The sequence below is a fragment of the Callorhinchus milii genome, unplaced genomic scaffold (genome assembly GCF_018977255.1).
Source record: "Callorhinchus milii isolate IMCB2004 unplaced genomic scaffold, IMCB_Cmil_1.0 Scaffold2, whole genome shotgun sequence".
NCBI classification, from domain to species: Eukaryota; Metazoa; Chordata; class Chondrichthyes; order Chimaeriformes; family Callorhinchidae; genus Callorhinchus; species Callorhinchus milii.
Genome location: NW_024704743.1, coordinates 55,978,742 through 55,997,326, shown reverse-complemented (window position 1 = coordinate 55,997,326; position 18,585 = coordinate 55,978,742). Strand labels below are relative to the sequence as shown.

At 39.2% G+C, this 18,585-nt stretch overlaps 1 protein-coding gene across 2 annotated transcripts in view; it reads right to left on the bottom strand.

Moving 5' to 3' along the window:
* Positions 1-18,585, bottom strand: part of agmo (alkylglycerol monooxygenase) — a 152,377-nt gene that overhangs the window by 18,695 nt on the left and 115,097 nt on the right. The window contains exons 10-12 of one of the 2 annotated variants that reach the window (XM_007899710.2): positions 17,420-17,536; positions 15,177-15,259; positions 14,010-14,115 (exon numbers count right to left, since the gene is read on the bottom strand). In XM_007899710.2, coding sequence (XP_007897901.1) covers positions 14,010-14,115; positions 15,177-15,259; positions 17,420-17,536 — 306 coding nt within the window. 2 annotated transcript variants of the gene reach the window in all.

The window sequence follows — 18,585 nt, the reverse complement described above, 5'->3', positions numbered from 1 at the left end:
AGTGGAGCAGATGGGATCCATGGTATCTGGGCCACTTCGACTCCCAATTTTTTAAAAGTTTAATAGGGGCTTTAGTAGAAAAGTTTAATTGGAAAATTGCAATGGGTAAACTGAGAACTGTGAGCCTAATGGATTACTGCACCATTTAAAATTCAATCCGACTTAATTGAACACATACATTTCATTTGAAACAGAAACCTTGTTAATTTGACTTAGAAGAATGTATGAAAGGAGAAAAGGGAGTCGAGGCAGCAGTGGATAAAGTGCTCAAACAATCGTCCAAAGAGGAAATGAGAACCTCTCATAAGCAGCTCAAATCAAACACTTTGTTGAGCAATCACGACTGAGGTGACTATAGCTGATTGTAAAAGTAGTATTGCTTATTCCAAAGACTGCTTGTCTTGTGATAACAGTGACCTTTGAGGTGATGCAGTGGCCTTGGGATAAGGTAATGGAGCTGCATTAGGGTTTAGGGATTGTGTGAATATTATTTTTAAAAAATCTTTCACACAACTTTCAAGATCTTTCACAGGATAATCTGAGATGTTAAGACTGTGTACCCTATAGGCAAACACATCAATTTGTGCACAGCAATGTCCCACAAACAACCATGAAATGAAATGAATGACCAATTTTATTTAATGGATTGTTTGCTAGGATACTGGGAGAAGCTCCCTTTGGAGGAAACAAATAATTGTACAATGCTTATTAATCTTTCAATATTAATGCACCTCTAATACTGCATTTAGCCTATTGAACACTTGAGGACAAGTTTGAATTGAACCCCTTTTCAAATAGGTAAAGGCTACTCATGCCTAGAATCCGCCTTGTTTACTTTGGAAAGTGGAATTCAAGCAGCAGCAACAACATAGAAACAACTGCATGGGACTTTATTTTTAAAACCAAAGACCTTCTCAGAACTCAAAATGCTGAAGCCAGAAGCTAATCGTTCAACTCATCCCTAACCAACAAATGTAGAGGCCAGCACATCCCATGTAAACTACTTAGCTAACTGTGTCAGATGATTTTGCATCTTGTTGGGATGAATAGCCACATGAGATGTACTAATAACCACTATAGCTGGCAACACGATTGTCTCATTTAGCTTACTTAAGCACTGTCTCTGAGAGTATCCTGTGGTGTTGTCAAACACATTAGGCTGTAAGTTTAAGGACGTTATTGCGACCTATTCAAACTATGAATATATCATTAGTGAGAACATATGTGAAAATTAAGTGCGATGCAAAAAAAGCATGAGATCATTTATTTCTGCATAATACTGGAAATAATGAACAGAAATTTAGAATTATCAAAGCAGAACAGGCAGCTCAAATGAATTGGTTGTGAAATAAGCTCGATGACTGAAAATGTATCCTAGTCAAAGTGTAGAATCTCATGGTTAATCATGTAAAACAATCATGTGTATGTATTGCATTATAATGTTTGAATTGGCTTCATTAAATATTAAAATTATACAATGTAAGTGAAACAAGGAAAGATTATTCAGTGCACCTCACATCTCCCACAGTTTAAGATACTGTACAAAAATCACTTGGGCCATTTCAGCTCCTCCCTTGATATCAAATAACATAACATAACATGTAGGGCAGGAGTGGCCATTCGGCCCTTCGAGCCTGCCCCGCCATTCAATCATGGCTGATCTTCTAATCTAACTCCAGCTAATAACCTGACCCTGCCTTATCCCCATATCCCTGAATCCCTTTTGCAATAAGAAATATATCTATCTCAGTCTTGAATATGTTCATATTCCTCTTCTCTCTATCTGATCAGTGTTAGAGGTATGAGCTATGATCAATGACTAGACAAGCTAGGGCTCTTCACACTTGAGAGAAGATGATTCAAATAGGACCTCATAGAGGTGTAAAAAATATTAAATGCGATTGAAAAAGTGAATCATGATCGTTACTTTAGGATGTATCAACAACAACTTGCATTTATATGGCACCCTCCATGTAAGGCAACACCTAGGAGCGCTTAACAGTGGCTGACCCTGACACTGAGCCGGGGGGGAGGGAGGAGGTGACCATAATCATGGTGGAAGAGGAAGGTCTTCAGTTGTGATCTGAAAGAAGGGAAGCAGGCAGCAAGATGAAGGGATTGAGGGAGAGAGTTCCAAAGAAAAAAGTTAAATTGTCATTTACAACTCCAGGGAAAAGTGAAGGGAGTTTCTCCCATGGGCCAAATTCACACTCCAAGTTGCTACTCATGTGAAGGGCATAATATAAAAGTAAGTCGACGCTGGTGATAATTTGTATTTCCAGTTGCTGGCAAGAGTTGCTATTTGTACCTCTAAATTGCTGAACAATCAATCCCTGTAAGTCAAATGATACGACACTAATCGTGTATAGATGCCACATTGGGAATAGTGTATGTTATTTAGGCCACATTTCCTTCAACAGAATATTGAGATATTGAAAAGGATTCAGGGAAGAAAGAAGGAGATGAGTTTAGAATCTGGAGCTCTGAGCTATGAGGAGAAGCTCACAAAGCGTCATTACATAGAATGATAGAATCATAGAATCATACAGCACAGAATGAGGCCATTCAGTCCAGCGGGTCTGTGCCGGCTCTTTGTAAAGAGCTATCCAAATCAATCACACTCTCCTGCTCTCTCCCCATAGCCCTGCAAACTTGTCCTCCCTAAATGGTTATCTACTTCATTCTTGAAAGTTGTTATCGAATCAGCTTCCACGACTCTTTCAGGCAATGCATTCCAGATCCGAACAACTCACTGTGTGAAAAAATTTCTCCTCACCTCCGCTCTGTTTCTTTTAACATCTATTTTAAATTGGTGCCCTCAGGTTACTGACCCACCCGCCAGTGGAAATAGTTTTTCCTTGTTCATCCTATCGAATCCCCTCATAATTTTGAAAACTTCTATTAAATCTCCTCTTATCCTTCTCTGCTTCAAGGAGAATAATCCTAGCTTCTCTCGCCTCTCCTGATAACTGAAATTCCTCATTCCTGGTATCATCCTGGTAATCTCCTTTGCACCCTATCCAACGTCTTGACATCCTTACTGAAGTGTGGTGCCCAGAACACAGTACTCTCGCTGAGGCTGAAACAGTGTTGTATAAAGATTCGTTATAACTTCCTGATTTTTGTATTCTATGCCCCTATTTATAAAGCCTAGTAAGCCGTACGCTTTTTTAACAGCTTTATCTACCGATCCCGCCACCTTCAAAGATTTACTTATATGAACCCCCGGGTCTCTCTGTTCCTTCACCCCCTTAAGATTGTGCAATCCAGCTTGTATTGCCTCTCCTCATTTTTCCTCCCAAAATCCATCACTTTGCATTTCTCCACATTAAACTTAATCTGACAACTTCATCTGACTGCCCATTTTACCAGTCTGTCTATGTCCATTTGCAGTCTGCTACTATCCTCCTCACTGTTTACTACTTTTCTTAGCTTAATATCATCTAATAGTATCAATAGTATCATTAGAATGAAAAGGATTGACAGAAAACATGTTACCGACCTTTAAAATAATGAGAGGTGCAACTGATGTAACTGGAAATGGGCTCTTTGTCTTGTACCATAAACTCAGGAATAATTAAGTTTTATAATTTAAAACTTGAAGTTATAACAAGAAATGGGTTTTGCATACACAGAGAAGTAGATTTGTGGAACACACTCCTCACCCCCCAAAAAGTTAAAGCTATATTCATAAAGTCCTTCAAACCTGATCACAAGGTTTATTGTAGAGTGCAGTGAATATTTGTAGGCAAACGGCCAGTTTTGCACACGGCAATGTCCCACAATAAACCATCAAGTGAATAATCAATTTTATCCGTAACATTGTTGGCCAAGATACCAAGAGCATCTCCCTTCACTTTTCAAACAGGAATCTTTAACATCCACCTGACAGACAGTCAGGATCTCAGTTTAACATTTTATCCAAAAGACTTCACCTTTTACAGATAATTGGGTATCAGTCTAGAATATGCGTCCTGACATGGGGCTTTGAATGTACAATCTTCTGATTCGGAGGCAATTATGCTTCCAACTGAGACAGGCTGACTCATTTCCTTGTGTAAAAACCATAAAAATATATGGAAGGGAAACGGTTTTTCAATATTTCACAACCTCTTGAAGTATAAGAAAAGTCTTGCCTTTGGATATGTCTGAGGTATGTCATTATATTTAAACCCACTTATCTTTTAAAATATTTTCATATTCTCATTTGCTATTACAATTCTGTAGAACCGTGCATCAATCTGTTTCCAACCTGTCTACTCCCTTCATTCAGCGGTTGGGCCTACATCCTTTCTGCCGCCATCTTCTGGAACTCCAGCCTGTAAGTCCTCCGTCCCGCCTCCTCCCTTGCCTCTTTCAAGGCCCATCTCAAGACCTTCCTCTTTGACCATGCCATTGGTCATCCTCCCACCTCCGCCCCTCTTAACTCTAACTATCAGCTCCAGTACAAATCCTTCACTGTCCAGCGCCTTCGGACATCCTCCCAATGTGAAAGACACTATATAAATTAAATTTGTTATTGCTATTGTTATCACTCTATATTTACAGTAAACCATTCTCTTCAAGAATGAGACTAGAATAGACTCTTGTATGATGAGCCATCCAACACACAGTAAATTCATTCTTTTTTTCTGCTTTCACCTTTATTTATCAATTCTTTCTAACTGCCTTTACCTCAAATACTCAGTCACTACACTTTAGAGAGACTTTGTGAAGTGTTTTGAGATGTTTTTAATATTTTCGGCCCTAAATCAAATCCAAGGATTATTGTTATCAGTTTCAGGCTGTATTATAATAAATAACAGATGGTTGAGAATGAGTTGCAAGGTTGTAATTCAATCTCTGGGTTCACATTACACCCATAAACCACTTTTGTTGACCCCTCTTGGTTTATGACAAGGACTGAACCCCTTCAAATAAAATAAAGCTTTTGTTCTCTTAACCTTCCATTATTCTATGCATCAACCATCAACATCAAAGCTGAAGGCAAGTATCTGATACAAATGGTTAAGTTCATAAGTAAACAAAAAGGGCAACATAATTTTGAAGAAAGCAAGTTTTTGCTTTAAAATTTGGTGTCATTTCTATTTACTATTTTAATCAATTTCGGGCAACTGAACCATTGTAAAACAATAGAGGTATTATAAATATGGTGATATAATCGAGTGCTAATTCAGTCATCCATTCACCCTCTCTGTCCCAGAGTATGCAAAAAAATGCATTGTTTATCATGCCTTATCATGTCAAAATGCACTCCAAAGCAATTGCTGTAATGCTGTAGTGGTACATTATTTGCAGGCACACATTACAACCATTTGCACTGGTAACACAAGTTGCTATGTGGTGAATGACCAATTAATAATAATAATCCTTGCATTTGATACAGTGACTTATCACGTTGTCAAGAGGTCTCAAAGCACTTCAGAGTATATGCTGTAAAGTGGATTGTCTGTGTATTTTGTGGGCAAAACGCAGCAGCCAATTGCTCACAGTAATGTCTCACAAACAGCCATGAAGTGAGTGACCAATTTCGTTTGAGGGATTGTTGGCCAGGACACCGGGAGAAATGCCTTCTCTTTTTGAATCGTGTCATGGGATCTTTAATGTCCACCTGAACTGGCAGATGGGACCTCGGTTTAACATCTCATCCGAAGGGCAGCACCTCCGACAATGCCACACAACCCCAGAACCACACTGGAGTGTCAGTTTAGATTGTGTGATTGTAATTAATCTGGAGAATAGTTGGCCAGAACTTCGGAGAACATTAGAGAAACTCGTTTATCTTTCTCAACAAGCACCAGGTGGCTGGAGTTTTGACTGGATGCCTCTCTGATCAATTGAAAAAAATGCTTGATGCTGTTTTCTAAAGAGATTTACAGAGTGTGGCACATACTCCAGGTGTATTGTGTTCTTGTGTAAGCTTATAAAAACTATTTTAAAACTTCCAGAGAGTATTGGGATGTACTCCCAATGTGAAAGGCACTCTATGAATATAATTTGTTGTTGTTCCAGAGAGTATTTAGGAAAGGAATGATTAGAGCATAAAGGAGTATGAGTCAGTTATCCATTTCTATCCAAATTCTTACGTTCTTATGTACTTATAAGTCTAGATTTCTATTTTCTCATTACTGAATTTTGTTTAAACGACAAGGAAGTGGGTTACTCAATCATCACTGATGTAGATATCAAAAATGCTATTGGATTGCCTTTCACTTTCCAGCTAACCTGCTCAGGAAGCACTGTATTGAACATGCTGTCCTTCAGATGAGACATTAAACCAAAGTCCCATCTACTTGTTCCTGTGGCACTATTTGAAAAGAGAAAGAAATTGTTCCCATTATTTCCATTGTCCTGGCCAACAGTCTCCCAGATAAAAAAAATGGTCTTTGACTTGATATGTATTTGTGAATCATTGCTTGTGTACAGATTGGCTGCAGCAATCATCTACAAATATTATTATTATTATAATAATCATTGCTTTATTCTTTGTTTCCAAGAATAATGCAAGGATCATTATTTTAAATGCAAGGATTACGTTTGGAATGCAAGTGCAAATGCAAAATCAAATGCAAATGTGTGGAATCCTGTAGCTCAGTGGTTAGAGCACTTGCCTTGAAAACGGGAGACTTGGGTTCGAAACCCAGCAGGAAAAATTATTGGGTGAGTTTCCTTACTCCATACGCCTCTATTTACCTAGCAATAAATAGGAACCCAGTTGTTAATCGATTGGTGGATTGCTTTTCCGGGGGTAATAATTCCTTTTTAAAAAAAATAAGAAGAATTTGGTCACTTCAATCCATGACTGTTTGTTGGACACTGCTGTGCGCAATATTTTGCTCACAAAATATAGTCAATTCACTTTACAGTAAGTTCTGTGAAGCGCTTTGAGATGTCTAGAAGACTTGAAAAGTTGCTGTATCAAATGCAAGGATTATTTATTATTATTACTATTATTTAGATTCGAGTCCTGTAGCTTAGTGGTTAGAGCATTTTGCCTCACAAGCGAGAGACCTGAGTTTGATTCCCGGCAGGGCAAAATTAATTCCCGGCAGGCATGTGGGGTAAGGCAAATTTCCTTACCCCACATGCCTCTGTTTACCTAGCAGTAAGTAGGTACCCAGTCATTGATGAATCACTTTCGGGGGGTAATAATCCCTCTCCCCAAAATATAGTAATAAGAATTTGGTCACTTAATCCATGACTGATTGTGGACACTCCTGTGTGCAATTGGCAGTCACGTTTTGCCCACAAAATATACAGTCAATTCACTTTACGGTGTATTCTGTGAAACGCTTTGAGATATCGGGGAGAGAGCGGGGGAGTGGGATTAATTTGGACAACTCTTTCAAAGGGCCGGCACGGACACAATGGGCTGAATGATCTCCTTCTGTGCTGTATAATTCTATGATTCTATGATCTTGAAGACCATAAGCGTTATATCAAAGGCAAGGATTTTATATTATTATTATTAAGAAGCACTTTAAGATGTATCAAAGTTATTGACCCTATATAAAATACAAGCATGATTATTATAATGCCTGAATAAGTCGACTATGCCAGTAATTCTCAATAAATCAGTTTTTTTTCCAATTGTCACTAACAATTGGGGTCCAGTAATCTACATTCCACACATATGACTAAACAAGGGGCATCTCCAGTTACCCACAAACACCTGCACCTGCTGCATTAAGGTGTGTAATCACCATTTTTTATACCCAGACTGAACAAATAAGGTCTTGAAAGCTAAAGACAAAGTTTAAAATTTGCTCTGTGCACACACATACACACATATACACACAGCAGGCCACACATGCACAGTATAAACACAGTAGATGTTTAGAAACCATCTCACACGGGAGTGGCTGGCAATCAGCACATTAAAAGCTGGTAAGAGCATCACAATTGTATTGTTTTTGTACAGTATTTATTGACTTTGGCCCTGTTTCCCAGTTTAGCCTTAATCCCACTCCCTTCCAAAATCAACCTCTGCTTTTGACCACCTTGGGCCGAGTTTGCACACAGCAATGTCCCACAACAGTCAGGAAGTCGACCAATTTATTTTGGAGGAATATTGGCCAGGACAATGGGGAAAACTCATTTCTCTTTTCAAGTAGTGCCATGAGTACTTTAACATACAAATTAACAGGCAGGTGGCACTTCTGATTAGCATCTCATTCAAAGGATGGCACCTGACAATGCAGGGCTTCTCTCAACAAACCACAATGCAGTGTTAACCAAGAATGTGAACCCATTGGGTCTGAACTCACAGCATTCTGACCCAGAGATGAGAACTTCCAACTGAGCCAGACTGACACAACACCAATAACAATTTTACATTTATATGATGCTCTCCACGGTGGGGTGGGGAGAGATGGAGGGAAAGACGACCAAAAGCACAGTCAAAATTTAAGATTTTAATGCAAGTTGTAAAAGTGGAGAGGGCAGGTATTTGGGAATGGAGTTCCAGAGAGCGGGGACAGAATGGCTCAAAGGTCACGCAATGCTGCGGCTGATCAGGCAGAGGATACGAAGTAGCTCAGTGTTCACTGAGCAGAGGGAGCTTCCAGGCAAATAGGCTTCCAGGAAGCCAGGATGAGGCCATGGAAAGATTTGAATGTGAAGACAAGAATCCTGAATTTGATCCATTGGGATGGCTAGTGTTGCTGAATGAGGATAGGGGGTGATAGGCTTATGGATATGGTCAAGAGAGGACACAATCTATAGAGTTCTGGATGATCCGCAGCTTTTGTAGGGAGGTGCTGGGGAGCCCATTCAAAGCTGGTCGTTGGAATAATCTAGCCTGGACTTGATGAGGGAGGCTTCTTACTGGATTCACGGTGGCTTGCTTATCTAGGTAATTCTAAAACACAGTTGTATTGATATTGATTAGATACACTCTAGCAATCTATGGTTGGATCACGTATGTAGAAATCTGGAGCTGACTTTGTGACAAAATAACATTCAAGAATTCAATATAGCCCTGAAATACAGTTTAATAGTACTTTCTAATTGGACATACTTACAATGGGCATTACCGTTTTAATAGGCAATAATTGTAACGTGATTGCAACCCTACCACAGAGTATAAAGGGCTTATACTTCCAACCAGAATCCTAGCCCCGTGCAAATCTCATCAGTCTATTAAGTTAAAAGCAGACATTTATAATCGGTTCCAGAAGTTTTTCTTTGACTGAAGAGGGAGGCAGGAAAGGAAGCTGATAATGAGCAACTTTTTAACAGGAGGTGGCTGTGAGCAACAACTAGCTACATGGATAGAAATAAAAAGCAATTTTACGGTCAATTGCTTTGAGCATCTGGAATTGTAGAATCACAAAGCAAGATGCTGGAAGGTGATGGAGCTCACACACAGTGCAAAGAACTCAACATCAACATACCCAAATACAAGCCACTTGCCCATTTGCTCAGCAATTATCTGGTACTCTATTTTGTGTGGTCTAACCATTCACTTTAAACATAGTGTAGAAGTTGTAAATCTCTTCTACAAGTACAGCGCACTAGAGAATATGCACATAATTATATAAAATCACCATTGCTGATATGCCAGCCTCCCACGGGGAATGTATTGCTAGGCATACGGCGCTAAGTATACCCTTAAGAAAATAAAGCAATTTCTTGTGCATTTAATGGACAGTGAGATTGGTTAGGAGCAGTAGGAGTGTGGTAATTTGCAAGTATTACCACACTTGCAAATGTGTAATAAAGAAAACTTAATATAAGCTGATGCCCTCAATTTACAAGTCTTTTGTTAAAGCGCTCTGCTGTGCTGTGCTCCAGAGCTGAAAACTAGTGATCGCACTGACAAGTTGCAATCCTCTACAGAGATAATCACACTTAGCATTAAACCATAACTAGCTTTACATGTCACTCTTAAAAATAAAGCAAATGCTTGCATTTTTGACTTAGTGTGTAATCGCATCAAACACAACAATAATAATAAATAATTCTTGCATTTGATACAGCACCTTATCACGTTGTCAAAGAGTTTCAAAGGATTTACTGTATCATGAAGTGACTGTATTTTTTAGGCAAACACAGCGGCCAATTTGAGCACAGCGATGTCCTATAAACAACCATGAAATGAATGATTCTTTTAATTCGGCAGATTCTTGGCTGACAGCAGGAGAAATTCCCTTGTCTTTTCAAATAGTGCCATGAGATCTTTAACATCCACGTAAACAGGGAGACATGTTTAACCGAGACATTTAATTTTATACAGGAAAACAGGGAAGGGATCTGATGGGAATAGGAGCCTAATTGCATTTACTATGTCCCATCAGAACCCTCCCCTGTTTTCCTGTATTAAAGTAAATGTCTCGGTTAAACATGTGATCCGAAGGCTAGGAATGAGTTGCAACGAGTTACTCTGAAATATTGCATAACAATTGTTTCAGAGACAAGGTCAGCAGCTAATCAATTGCAGCAACATGCAAAAACAGCAATGGGATGAAAGACCAATTAGTCAGCTTGTTGATCAGTTAATTGAGGGAGGAATAGTGTCCAGGAGGACACTGGGAGAATTTTTTCCAACTATTGACATAGGAACAGCCACCAATACAGGTGCCCCCAGTTTAATATCTCATCCAAAGATCCTCTGCCAATACACCACTCGATGGCAGCCTTGATTCGGAGCTGAAATCTTAAACTCACAACCTATTACCAAGAAGTGACAGCTTTGACCAGCTGAATTCATCTTAGCTAAATTGAACTAGATCGAGCCAAACTGACAATCTGCTAAGGAACAATGCACTCATCTTCAAAGGCCTTTTCAACTTTGACCCACTCCTCGATCATTAATCTGACTTTACGCATTTCCTCAATTTGATCGCCATGAGGATTGACGCATATGTTATTCGCCACATCAAAATCAACACATCATTTGTTCTGGGAACAGTTCACCCATGTCCTGCGTGACTCTTTAATGTGTGTCTACGTGAAAGAGGGTTGCAATTATACCATTGTTCGGTCAATCATATCTGGCGGCCAAAAATTGTTTTTGATCTTAAGCACATATGTAGTCTTCTGCCAAATAACTTTACTACAGCATTCAACAATATAGACTGATGGGGAGGCATTCAAAGCAGGCTGCCCCAGGAACTGAGCACGTCCCCCAACAACTTGAACTTATTCAGTGCCTTTCACAGAGGAAAACATCTCAAAACTTTAAAAAAAAACACCGTCCCTTTAAATAGGCTAATAGTCATTTCCTCAATGAGATTATGCTGGGAAATAAAATGACCTAATATGTTAATTGAATAATGATATAGTACTGTTTTTTATTAACTAAATGTTTGTTAGTTTCTGAACAGTTTAAATGCAATCCAACTTTAAAAATAACTGGAACGAATTGGCAGATTGTGTGAAACCTCTGCAGATGCTTGGCAAAACGGGAAAATACAGATGTTTTTTAAGGTTTTTAAGGTTTACAGCTCTGCGGGACTGTTGGCTTAATTTTATATATGTATTTTAGTCCTGTGGCTTTCTCGTGGTAACCTGTTAATGAGTGCATTGTATGCTCATGAGGTTCTGCTGGCTGTGTGGACACCTTTGAAGCAAATGTGGTCTCAAAGAGTCCTACTGCTTGTGACATTTGTCTCACACCATAGTAAACGCAATTATGCTCCTATTCCCATCAGATCCCTCCCCTGTTTTCCTGTATAAAAGTAAATGCATTTCATATAGAAATAATGGAGCTGTTTTGACACTTTTTGCTCTGCATGTTTCAACGTACAGACATTTTTTAATGTAAGGCTAAAAAATGTAAAGTTAAAAACATCCATGCTGTTTCTCTCTGTTTTTGTTTCTGCATTCACATAGGAATGTACAAGACTGAAACAAAACCATCTGGCTGTAAAAATGTATTGTAAAAGAATTCTTCATTACTCTTAAATTTCACGACCATGAGATTGGTCTGGATGAAGAAGGCCCTTTGATCCATCTGATCTCATCCCTCCAGAATACCCACCCTACCATCCATCCCCACATCATAGCATCAAGCCGTTTTTTTTAAAATGAGTCGATGTCCTGCCTCAATCATCCGACAACCTGTTTTAGTTATTAATTAAATAAAGAAAATCTTCCTGGTATCTGTCCTGAAATTGTCCTTTGCAACTCTATATCTTTGTCCTCTTATTCTACTGTCTTGGTGGATTCTAAAGTTTTGTTCTGAGTTTATTTTTTCAATAGCATTTAAAAGTTTATACACCTCACTGAGGCTCTCCCTGAGTTGTCTTTGCCCATCATACCCATCAATCAATCTTTTTGCTTAATAGTTATTTAATTCCCTGTTCAATTTGCTAACACAATTCACCACTAGATTTATGTTTTTCTTCCGTGCTATTTTTCCATTTTCTTCTTTTCCTATTTTCACCTCAATCACTCCATCCTCTAACCCACTCTTTACCTTTGCATTTCTGTGATGTTTCAAATCAGATCGTGGGCTGAATGAATTCAGTGGCCTTTCACTTTTTAACTCTGAGCTCTCACTATTGCTTGTTGTGTCTGTTGCCTGATGTCTCCCCCATCTCCTTGTAGTCTGTGAGCTTACCTCACAATTATCCTTATCCCACCAAATTAACCTTCTATAAATGTCTGTTGTTTTCTTGGTTCTCTCTAACAGCACAAATCAGTAATGCTACTGGAAGGGAATGATACCCCAGACCTCCCACCAACATCAGGTACATTACAAGCACGCACTGACAAGAAGAGATTAAACTCATTATGTTTGCATGAGTGTCTGCCTAACACACACACATATATATATATATATATACCATCTGCTTGTTCTCAGGTGAATGATAAGACCCATGACACTATTCAGAAAAATAAAAGAGTTTTGTTCTGTCCCACAATCCTCTAGATGAATAGGTCAAAATATATATACATAGGTCAATCACCTCAACTAAAATGACTTGGCCATCACATGGGGAAGTGTTTCAGAGTGCTGAACCTTGGAGCCTACCTCATGGCACTTTGGAAAATGGATGCCTACAAAAACAGTCACTATACTTGATAGTGATTACCATAAATTAAGGCATTCTGCCATAATAAGAGGCTATGAAAACAGAAATTATTTTCTTCTTCACACAGTGGATCAAAATCTAAAAGCAGCACCAGTGCAGGGTGAATTTGTTTAATTATAACAATAATCGTCTGATTTAGATAGGTATAGTATAACACCGCTAATCTCCTCTATGACCTTCTCCCTGCAAAAGTATTGCAGGCTTAGGTGCATCATATATCCCTTCTAGGCAGATGGATAGAATGACTTTTATCACCCCTGACAATGCTATACAGGCATCTCCCCCAAATAATGTCGGTAAGACCTTTAAGAGGGCAAGTCATCGTTGTATCATTCAAAGCAAACAGAGAAAAGGTGGATTAAGTTCACCCACAAAATACAGTCACTCCACATTACTCTGTACCACGTGAATGCTTTGAGACATCTTCCTGACGTATAAGACACTATATCAAATAGGATTATTATGAAGTCAGCTGTCACCACTGATAAAACGATACCATGAAACATTTTTTTATATATACTTGTAATCTAGGGACAATGAAAACAATACTGGAAATGAAACTGCAATTCTTCTATTTGGTGTTATACTGCTACCCCACATGAGGCTATATAAATGCAAGTTATTGTTTTTTGTTGATACAAATGACCTATACAGACTACTATATATGAATACACCACCAACATCCCTGGCCAGTATATAGCAAATACTTACAGAAAATGATCCACCTAGGAACATTGCTGTAAGAAACTGGCTGCCGCATTTGTCCCACAAAATACAGTCTATCCTACAATATATCCAGTGAACGCTTTGAGACATCTCGGTGATGTGATAAGATTCTGTATCAAATGCACATATTATTATTATAATACAAGACAACACAATTCACATTTATATAACGCTTTTCATGTGGAAAGGACATCGGAAAGCACTTTGGACAGTAGGCTGGGCACTCAAACGAAAGACACTTACCTCAGTAGCCAATTTTAAAGGGTCAACCAGAGAACCCATATAACCAAGGTTTTGAAGGAACAGAAAAATGAAGCATCGGGTTGTTTCCAGGATTGCTGCTCCAGGTCTTCTGGCAAAAAGAGCAATAGAATTATTAATTACAGAACATCAGAAAGAATCAAGAGTGGATAGAGCAGCACCTTGGGATGTCCTCCCAGCTTGCAAGGTGCTTTATAAGTATAAATGTGTTGTTGTAGATTAACTGAAAGTATTTAACTCATTCAAAATTGAGACAGATTAAAGTGGAATGTGTAGGAACCATTTTAATAATAAATAAGGGAAATGGAAACAAAAAGAAAAGAGTAAGAAAACCAACCACAAAAATTCTTGCTTTTGATGTAGTTTCAATTATGTCAGGAACTTCTGAACGCACTTTAAAACGTTTCTGCAAAATGTAGTGGCTGTTTTTTGTAAGCTAACTCAGCAGCCAATTTGCACCGAGCAAAATCCCACGAATATGAAGTAAATTGTTAATTTTATCTGGAGGACTGCTTTCCAGAACGCAGGCAGACAGGGCCTCAGTTTATTTAATATCTTAAATATTATTGTGGAGTCCTGTAGCTCAGTGGTTAGAGCGCTCGCTTTGCAAGTGAGAGACCTGAGTTCAAATCCAGGCAGGGCGAAACCTTGGGCAAGTTTCCTTACTCCACACGCCTAATAATAATCCCTCAAGAAAAAAAAAACAATAATAATTGGGTCACTTCAATCCACGACTGTTTGTGGGACATTGCTGTGCGCAATTGGCTGCCGCATTCGCCCACAAATATACAGTCAATTCACTTTACAGCGTGTTCTGTGAAGCGCTTTGGGACGTTCTTCCGACGTGAAAAGCGCAATATCAACTGCAAGGATTATTATTATTATTATTATTATCTTATCCAAATGATGGTACTTACACTGGAAGATCAGTCTGAACGGTGAACTCAAAGTTCCAAACACAATCTTCAAAGCAATGTTGCATTGCATTGGAAGAAGTGAAACAATGAATGCTTCATTAAAACAACAACAATAAAGAGAAAACAGATGGACCCGAAATGAGGCTCAAGCCCACAATCTTTTGACTGGGAGGTGAGAGTGCTACCAACTGAGCCAGGCTGTTCTACATAAATATTGTAGAACAACACTTGCCTATTCTCCATTATTAGTCCAGCACAGGTCAGCGTCAGGATAATGTATCCAATTCGCAGGAGCAGTGTGAGTTCTGATAAAGTCTGTTCAAGGAAGCAAATAAAGAACATTTTATTCAGGCAGACTCACAAATCTCCAGTGAGGCAAAATATTGGATTATGTGGCAAAGCAATCCCATATTATGAAACAATAGGGTCTAAAACCAGATGTGTGTCACATTCACTTGCAGGATTTCCACTCTGGCATGATCTACTTCTGGACCAGAGTTCCCGCGGGGCACCAGGAACTTAAGCATTTCAATAATTCCCAGGCGCTTTCTCATACTCTTTTTTTATTCTCCCTCTTTAGTGAAATTACCACTGTGTTACGATGGAACAAAGCAAGAAGGTCAAAATTGTGTAAGAAAGATTCTACTCATGTCAAAACTCTGCTTAAACAAGTTAAATCATAGAATCATAGAATTATACAGCACAGAAGGAGGCCATTTGACCCATCATGTCTGTGCCGGCTCTTTGAAAAGAGATATCAAATTCAATCTCACTCCTTCCCATAAGTTTCTGCAAACTTGTCCTCCCCAAATAATTATCTAGTTCGCTCTGAAAAGTTGTTATCGAATCGACTTCCACCAACCTTGAAGCCACCTAAAAAGATGGCTCTGGCATTTTGTTTAAAGACCTACCTACAGTCATTTCAAAGATTTAGAAATAGGGTGAGGCCTGATGTTGTTTGCGATATTCAAATCAAATTGGTCAGCGAATGAAAAATATAGTATTCTGGTGATGCAAGGATAAGATTAAGCTACAGGAATTTGAATGTGGACCTAACCAAATGAGTAGGCTAAATGGCTTTATCTCAATACTACCTTTATTTTTCGGAAATCCAACAGAAATTCTATTGTGTAATAGATTCAGTTGTAACATATCATATTGAATCTGTTATGAAATATGGTATGAGGAATATACCCGTATGAGGAAAGGTCAACAAAATACAAAGTCATTGCATTTTACATTATATCCTGTGAAGCATTGGGGTAGAAGGTAAGCAGGTTCTTTTCACAGCTGAACTGGCTCAAAGGTGACATATTTGGCTACAGAATGTCAGAATTGACCCAACCCTCTGTGGTAGTCTCAGTAGTCCAATTCGTGAGCCAGCCAGGTCTGCAGTACTCCAGGTCACTGCTGATGACAGCACAGCCAGCCTAACTAATCATCAGGACTTGGTAGGGCAGACCAGTCACTGGGGATAGGGATTCTTCCCACTCCACTCCGGTTAACCCTGCAAGCCAAATCCCTAATGGGCAGGGTGGTCCTAGCTGGACAAGCATCAGGAAAGCTTGTCAGACAGTGCTTTCATATCATTTTAACTAGTTTAAAATGGTAGCAATGTCCACCAATACCCCATTGCACACTCTGGGGTCACCAAGCCTTGGCTCTTGCCAACCTCTGCCTAATCTTTTACAGAAATTCATACATATGAAAACCACCAACAACAACAACTTGCACTTATATAGCACCCTCGACGCAGGGCAGCATCTCAGAGCACTTTACAGTAGCGGAGCCTTACTCCGAGCCAGGGATGGGAGGAGGTGACCATAAGCCCAGTCGAAAAAGAAGGTTTTAAGGCGGGACTTGAAAAAGGGGAGAGAGGGAGCAAGGCAGAGGGATTGAGGGAAAATGTTCCATCGTTTCGAGGCATAGTGGCTGAAAGCGCAAACTCCAATGATGGAGCGGAGAGTGTGAGGGACAAGCAGGAGGCCTGTGCCATTCGAGCGGAGTGGTGGATTGGGGAGTGAGGTAGTCGGAGAGGTAGGGAGGTCCCAGGGTGTGACGGGATTGTGAACCATACTATAAAGAACACAAAAACGAACTGCAAGCTGAAGGTTTTCAACCTCGTGATGTGAAAGTGCTTTATCAAATGTAAAGGATTATTAATATTATGGTACATGGCTGATGTCAGTAAAGGAAATATTCATACCACTTCAATAGGAGGCTGAAGGTCTTCATATTAAATCCCAAATAAACTTACACAGAAAAGAACAACAGTTCATCAAAGATGTTGTTGACCTTTTCCAGTTTTAAACTTTAACAATTAGATTCAGTTTGAAGCTCTCTATATTTTATATAACTCTAGCTGACTCACAGATTCTGGAAATTTGCCTTTTTTTTTAAACGGCAATACAATAGCACAAGTGTTTAGCAAAGTCAACAGAACAAGGTGATAAATGGAAGACTGCAAGCACTTACCGACTTATTGACCAACATGTGTGAGTAAACACCTATCATGATGATGAAGTGCACTACAACATAGATCTGAAGCCACACAGGGACCATGGGATCATGTGGAAGCTCTTTACCAGTAATCTAAGAGAAACAAAACATTGAACACTGAACAGTTTCTGTCTGATGTCATTGCCTCTATTGAAATGTTGGTTCCAACCAATGCTGGACGCATTAGAAATAGCCATGGAAGAAATGTGCCTTGACGCTATATCACTTGATGCATATCATATTGTAGCTATTCAGAAACAGAGATTTTCTCCAGTGTCCTGACTAATATTGCCACAAATCCATATGGTCATTCATTTCATGGCTATGTGTGTGACATTGCTGTATTGAATTGGGCGGCTGCATTTGCCTACAAAAACAGTCAATTCAATTTGCAGTAAATTCTGTGAAGTGCTTTGAGACATGTGAAAGGAGCAATATCAAATGTAAAGATTATTATTGTTAATAATTCGTTATATATTTCATTACATATATTTTGGTGGAGCCTGGTACTGAACCAGGGGGAGGGAGGAGATGACGCTAAGTACGGTCAAAGGGTGCTTACTCAGCGTGAGGATTCATAACGGTCACCAACTCTTGCTTTCTTCTCATCTTTCAAACATTCCCATTTGCATTACATTTTTATCACAATCTCCCTGTTTAGTTGGGCATTAAAGATCTCATGACATAAGAACATAAGAAATAGGAGCAGGAGTAGGCCATTCAGCCCCTCAAGCCTGGCCTGCCATTTAATAAGATCATGGCTGATCTTCTAACCTAATTCCATTTACCAGCCCTATCCCCATATCCCTTTAGTTTTTAAAAATCTATCGATCTCAGTCTTGAATATGCTTCAATGACTGAGCATCTACAGCTTCAGGGTTAGAGAATTCCATAAATTCACTACCCTCTACGTGAAAAAATGTTTTCTCAACTCAGTTCTAAAAGGCTGACCTTTAATCCTGAGACTATGACCCCTAGTTTTAGATTCTCCAACCAGGGGGAAAAGTCTCACAATATCTACCCTGTCAAGACCCTTAAGAATCTTATAGGTTTCTATAAGATCACCTCTAATTCTCCTATATTCTAGAGAATATAGGCCTAGTCTATTCAATCTCTCCTTGTAGGTCAACCCCTTCATTCCA